At 45.1% G+C, this 6,855-nt stretch overlaps 1 protein-coding gene across 3 annotated transcripts in view; it reads left to right on the top strand.

The window, feature by feature from the left end:
- Nucleotides 1-2,952, top strand: part of LOC104985129 (chromosome unknown open reading frame, human C9orf91) — a 25,391-nt gene extending 22,439 nt beyond the window's left edge. For 2 of the 3 annotated variants that reach the window (XM_010835136.1, XM_010835135.1), the window contains 2 exons: nt 1,618-1,836; nt 1,945-2,952. In XM_010835136.1, the coding sequence (XP_010833438.1) occupies nt 1,618-1,797 (180 nt within the window). In that variant the 3' untranslated portion in view covers nt 1,798-1,836; nt 1,945-2,952. Of the gene's footprint in view, nt 1-813; nt 990-1,617; nt 1,837-1,944 lie in introns of those variants that run through there. The other variant, XR_824843.1, reaches the window with a different exon arrangement.
- Nucleotides 2,953-6,855: the final 3,903 nt, after the last annotated feature.

Raw genomic sequence — 6,855 nt, 5'->3', positions numbered from 1 at the left:
GAACCACCATGCTATTTTCTGTCTCTATGAATTTATTGCTGTGTGTGCATGCTCAGTGGTAAAAAATCTCTCTGCAACGCAGGAGACCTGGCTTTAATACCTGGGTCGGGAAGATCCCCTGGAGAAGGACATGGCAACCCACTCCAGTATTCTTGCCTGGAGAATCCCATGGACAGAGGAGCCTGGCGGGCTACAGTCCATGAGGTTGAAAAGAGTTGGATGTGACTGAGCGACTAACACACACACACACACACACACACACACGTGCTTGGTCACTCAGTCTTATCTGACTCTTTGCGACCCCATGGACTGTAGCCCACCAGGCTCCTCTGTCTATGGAATTTTCTAGTCAAGAATACTGGAGTGGATTATTTCCTTCTCCAAGGGATCTTCCGGACTCAGGGACTGAACCTGGGTCTCCTGCATCAGCAGGTGGATTCTCTACCGCTGAGCCACCTGGGCTTCCTGAATTTATTGCTGTGTGTGTCTCTTTTAAGTGGAATCATACTGTGTTTGTCTTGTGTCAGATCCTTTGTACACACACCTCTGATTGAAGAGGTCTTTGGCCTCAGCCAGCCAACAAGCAAACAAAAACAAATGTGTGAACAGGGTGAAATGATGCATTGTAGTTTATTGGAGAGAAACCTGCTCCTCTCACGTGCATGAGGACAGGAAGTGAAGGCAGGTTCTCAGTGGGACGGGGACGGTCCCCTCGCGCTCTTAGGCTCAGCCTTTTTTTGCCCCTAAGTATCCAACTGAGTCAGGCCCTAAACCCCGCTTTCCCTGGATCAGAGCATCCTTTATTTTCTCTAGGGGGCTCACACAGCACAGAGGAGAGAAGTGTGATCTGGTAGCCTCGATGAGCACTTTTAATATAGGAATACTAGCCTGAAGTAATACAGCAGGTACTACCCTGTGTAAATTGAAGAATCTGCCGTCATAGGGGTATTCTCCCAACCCTGCCTCCGTTTACTGGCGCTTCTCTTCAGGTGCGTTACCTTGACCTCTGTACTTTACAAAATCATTTGCAACTGGAAGAAGAGAGAGAAAGAGACAGGGTGTCTCTCTGTGTGTGTGCAATTGGCTGTTATAAGCTAATGGTAATTTCTGTAGTGCTCCCTAGCTTTTTTGTGCATGAAAGTGAAAGTGAAGCTGCTCAGTCGTGTCCGACTCTTTGCAACAGCATGGACTATATAGCCTGCCAGGCTCCTCCGTCCATGGGATTTTCTAGGCCAGAGTACTGGAGTGGGTTGCCATTTCCTTCTCCAGGGGATCTTCCCGACCCAGGGATCAAACCCAGGTCTCCCACATTGCAGGCAGATGCTTTACCGTCTGAGCCGTTAGGGAAGCTTTTTTGTGCATATTATCACCTACTAGCAGTTAGGTTACCCACCTTGGAGATGAGGAAATTGAGACTGCAGTAGCCCCACAGAGCTTGAGAGCTGGAGTTCCGGGCCCGTTCAGGCATCTTGCAAGAACCCCGGCTGAGGGCCTGGCCAGGTTCTTCTTAGTGAGTGTCACTGCGGGACCAGTGTCAAAGCCGAGGACCTCTTGGCTTTCTCTTCACTCTTTAGATACTTCTCTGTGGGCCTCACTCTGCTTCCCTGCCTCTTCCAGGAAATGGCCCAGCAGCTGCTGGCGGTGTTTGGTGGCTACTACACCCGCCTCCTCGTGACCTCTCAGCTTCCCCAGGCACTGGGGACACGACACATGGACTCTCCAAAGATTCCATGCCCCTGCCAGCTCATAGAGGCCTACATCCTGGGCACGGGGTGCTGCCCATTCCTGACCAGGTGACCTTGGAACGAAGGTACTCCTCTTCCTCCAGGACTGAAGGTGAGAGGTCAGGGAGGCCTTGGAGCCCCGGGGTGGCTGATGGAGAGGCTCTGGGGTGCCCTGAGGCTGTCAGTCATTTCAGCACTGGGGATCCGGTGTTCACTCCAGGACCCTGCACCAAAATGGCTTGTCGACAGTCCACGCTGACCCCTGGCCTTTGCAGAAGCCGATGGTCCCACTCTGAGCTACTTTCTGTGCTGCTTAGAACTGTTGGCATGAGTGGAAGGGGCCCCTCGCCCATCCCTTTCATTGTCTGGTGAGCCCCGAAAATGTGAAGATGACCAGACGGGGCTGAAAGTGGGCCCAAAGCTGGCTCTCAGGCGATGCTCCGGTCCTCACCTGCTTCGCGTCAGATGGAGACTCCAGAAGGACTCTGCTCTGTGTGGCGTTGCCTCGAGCCCCTTAAATTATAAGATGCCCCCTTCCCAGTCTGAAGCAAAGAAGTAAATTCTCAGAATGTTCTCCACTTTTAAGTTGTTCTTGCCCTACATTTTCTGAAAAACGATGTCACTTGGGCTTGTCTGCTAGCACGCAGGCCTTCAGGAGACAGAAGGAAGGAACGAACAGTATGTAACTAATGAGATTTGGAAGAGACTGATCCTGTCTGATTAGAGGACTTACTTTGTTCCAAGGCACACATGCCTGTGGGTGTGGTCTCACTGCAGAGAGAACAGCAGTCCTGTTCCCTCACACTAACGCTGTCCTGCAGTGAAGCGAGATCTCTCCCTCGTGGAATTCCATGAAGAGCTCAGAGGCTTCCAGGTGCTCTGCTTCTGAAAAAATATGAAGACCCATTGTTCCCTGGGCCCGAATCTAAAGACCCCAGCCTGGCATTTAAAGGCTCCCCAGTGCCGAAGACTTTGCCATTATCTGCAATTTTGGCCTCATCGCCCATAAAAATCCTTCATAGGTTGAAAATGTTTCCTGAACTGACATAGCTATTCTTTTGCATCTGTTGGATTCCTATGCATGCTTTTTTTTTTTAAAAAAAGATGTTTTAAAATTGAGGTATAGTTGATGTAAGATATACTATGTACGTTTCAGGTGTACAATGTCGTGATTCCTCATTTTTAAGGGTTATGCTCCATTTATAGTTACTATAAAATATTGGCTGTATTCCCTGTGTTGTATAGTATATCTTTGTAGCTTATTTATTTTATACATGGGAGTCTGTTCCTCTTAGTCTCCTCCTCCATATTGCCCCTCCTCCTTGCATGTTTTAAAGCCTAGCTGTCCTTACCCCTCCTCAGGAAGCCTTCCAACATCGCTGCCACTTCTATTTTTTTGTTTTTTAAAATTACCTCTTTAATCTATTAATCCAAATCATCTCACCTTGTTTTTCTTTGGCCACACCATAGGACTTGCATATCTGAGTTCCCTTACCAGGGCTTGAAACCAGGCCCTTGGTGGTGGAAGCACTGGGTCCTAACCACTGGGCATCCAGGGAATTCCTGACTCTGCCTCCCTTAAATTCTCTCTTTTTAAAAAATTACTATTATTATTTTGCCTTTGGGCTGTGACACATGGCATGCTGGATGGTTCCCTGCCCAGGGACTAAACCTGGGCCTCTACAGTGAAAGTTCGGGATTCAACCACTGGGCCCCCCGGGAATTTCCTCCTTTGAGTTTTTGATGTAGCTGCTGCCTTTACCGAAGAAGGCAATGGCACCCCACTCCAGTACTTTTGCCTGGAAAATCCTATGGATGGAGGAGCCTGGTGGGCTGCAGTCCATGGGATCGCTAAGAGTTGGATATGACTGAGCAACTTCACTTTCACTTTTCACTTTCATGCATTGGAGAAGGAAATGGCAACCCACTCCAGTGTTATTGCCTGGAGAATCCCAGGGACGGGGGAGCCTGGTGGGCTGCCATCTCTGGGGTTGCACAGAGTCGGACACGACTGAAGCGACTTAGCAGCAGCAGCTGCCTTTACTGCCGTTTTGTTATTAATTCTGATTTCCTGTGCACAGGCCTGTTTTTCTAGCTAGCCCATAAACCCCTCAAGGACAAAGACTTATACTTTTTGTGTATGACCTAGACCTGCTAAGGAAAAGAAATTCCTGTAGATCGAGTGCTGTCACCTCAATAGTAGCTTTTGCAAAACACTCTCTGTACTCAGTTGAATGATGAGTACAGTTGGCACAGACTGGGGTTCTGGTCTTGAACTAACACTTTTAGCTATGTAATTTTTGGCTGGTCCTCAGTTTATGCATCTTTATAATGGGTAGCTTGGATTTTTCTTTTTTTTTTAATTGGCCCTTTCAAAGTCAAATATCTGGAAAGTTCCAGCATTTTCTGTTCCATTCTTGCCCTTGGCCTTTCTGTCTGTTATGCCTTTGTCTACATGTAGAAAGGTTCTATAGCTTCACACAGATAAGGTGCCCAGACTTGATCATCATTTGGATAGGCTTGCAGGAGACCTGGATTCTCATCCTAGATCTGCTTCTTCTTAGCAGTGTGACCTTGGCTAGGTTAACCTCTCTGAATGTCAGTTCACTCTATAAATGACTCTAGTGAACATGAACTGTAATTATGTGGCTGACTTACCATGTAAGAGATGAATCTGACCATTTTCTCTGGGCCAGAGAAGAGAAAGCATGAGCATAGACCAGCTCTTAGAAATGGCTGTTTTAAGCATTTCTCTTTGGCCAATGCTGTGGCCTGCTTTGCTTAATGAGATTTATTCATAAAAGTGATCACTGCCTTCTTCTACCTGCCACAGAGGAAGTGTGGGCTGTGAATGTGACCAGTAGAAGCCCACGTTTATCATCCAACCACAAAGCCCTGGTAAGTATAATAATAGAGAATAAAAATGTGTGTGTTTTGAGAAAACAGCAGTTTCTCCTTAAAGGGCCCTTGATGTGTTCTTTCCTGCCTTTCCCTCTCTGTAGAGTTTCTGGTGGTCTCACCGGGCAGATGGGCCATTCAGGTATGCCCACAAGATACGTCTCTTTGCGTTCAAGCCTCATTTCTTCTTTTAGAAAGTTCTGTGATCTCTGTCTTGCCTAGACCTTACAAGGTTGCTGTGAAGATGAGATTCCATAAAAGAACGTGTGGGCTGTTTCAAGGTTCTGTGTTAATGATAAGTATGGGCTGGTGAAGATGGTGCTGTGTTGTGAAGTGGGAGCGGAGGGCTTGGATTCCAGAGCTGCATGTATTCAAATCCAAGGTCTGCCACTTTAGGGGAGGTGCCTCCCATCCTTGGGTCTCAGTCCTCAAAGGTGGAGTGGGGATAAGTGTGCCTACCTGGCAACTGATTGTGAAGATTAAATGATAGGAAAAATACTGTAAAGTGCTTACAACTGTGAGTTGCAAACTTGAGTAAAACCTCAATAAATTGTGGCTGTCATTATTATTTTTTCTCTCACTATGTCTTGTGTGCTGTAGGTGCCCCAGGTATGTTTCTGTGGATGACATGGTTCATTAACAGTTCATGTTTATTCATTTTGCATCAGAGCTCAGTTACCCCAGCACCGTGAGGTGTACTTATATGAATAAAGATTCCAGTCTGATCTCTCTGAAATTCAGTACTGGAAGAAGCCTGGTGGGGTTTTAAGAACAAGCTGGTTGGAGATTTTGGATGCTCACCCTCTGTTGCTTCTCATCTGTTAAGGGCGTGTGTGATGACAGGGAGATGAGTTGAGGTGATGCATGGCAAGCACAGGTCTGGTCCATAGTGTGGTCCATAGGAAGGCCTCCGTCATCCAACGCTGTCTTTTCTTTAGCTGCTACATGCTGTTTTCTATCTGTGTCTATTTGGTAAGATGTTACTTACATTATTCAAATCTGTATCCTTACTGAATTTGGTTGGTTGGTTCTATCAGGAGAGGAAAGTTTCCAACTAGGATTGTAGATGTTCTGTTTTCTCCTTTTACTTTTGCCAAGTTTTCTTGTTTTAGTTGCAGAGTTTAACATATTGAGATGTAATTAATATGCCATAAAATTCACCATTTTATTTTATTTATTTATTTATTTATTTATTTATTTTTTTCCTGGGATTTGTGCGGAGCTCGCGGCCGCTGGGCGTCTCTCTATTCACTCCGTCTGTCCGACCGCCCGAGCCCTAGTGCCTCAAGCAAGAGAGCCAGCTGCTTGCCGCGCGCAGCTCCCTGGGTCGACTCAAAATTCACCATTTTAAAGAATAAAATTCAGTTGTATTTCGTATATTCACAAGATTACACAAACATTACCACTAATTAATTCTAGAACATTTTCATCACCTCTTCCTCTCCCCACCAAAAAAAGCCCCCTACCCATTCAGTCACCCCCTATGCCTTCTCCCCAGCACTTGACCATGACTGATCTACTTTTTCTCTCTATGGATTTTCCAGTTCTGGACATTTCGTATAAAGGGAATCATGCAGTTTGTGGCTTTTTAGGTCTGACTGTTTTTTCACGAAACATAATATTTTCAAGATTCATCCACATTGTAGCATGTATCAGTACTTTACTCCTTTTTAATGACCCCTTTCCTTTTATACACCACATTTTGTCTATCCATTCATCATTTGGGGTAGTGAACCTACTTTTTGCCTATTATGAATAATGCTGCTATGAGCAATTGTGTACAGGTTTTTGTGTGAACACGTATTTTAATTCACTTCTGACAAATTTTGTTCTTATTCCATGCATACACATTTAGAATCATTAAAACTGCCTGATTTGACCCTTTTATTTTGATGAAATGTCCCTCCTTATCTCTACTAGATTTTTGCCTTGAAAATCTACTTTGTCTGATACATTAGCTTTCTTTTGGTTAGTGATTATGTAGTATATCTCTTCGTAATTTTACTCTCAACTTATCTCTATCCCTATATTTAAGATACCCCTCTTATAAACATGGGATTAAAAATATTCAGTCTTTGTTTTTTAACTACAGTATTTACTATGCTATGTCTAGTGTGTTTCCTGATATGTTAAATAGATTTGAGCTTAAATAGTCCATCTTACTATTTACTTTCCACTGGTTCTCCCTTTCTGTGTTCTTTTTTCTGTACTCTTTTGCCTTCATTTGCATTAA

Source organism: Bison bison, unplaced genomic scaffold, assembly GCF_000754665.1.
Source record: "Bison bison bison isolate TAMUID 2011002044 unplaced genomic scaffold, Bison_UMD1.0 scf7180017864039, whole genome shotgun sequence".
Lineage (NCBI taxonomy): Eukaryota > Metazoa > Chordata > Mammalia > Artiodactyla > Bovidae > Bison > Bison bison.
Note: the sequence above shows the minus strand (reverse complement) of the source record. Positions and strands in the feature narration are given on the sequence as shown.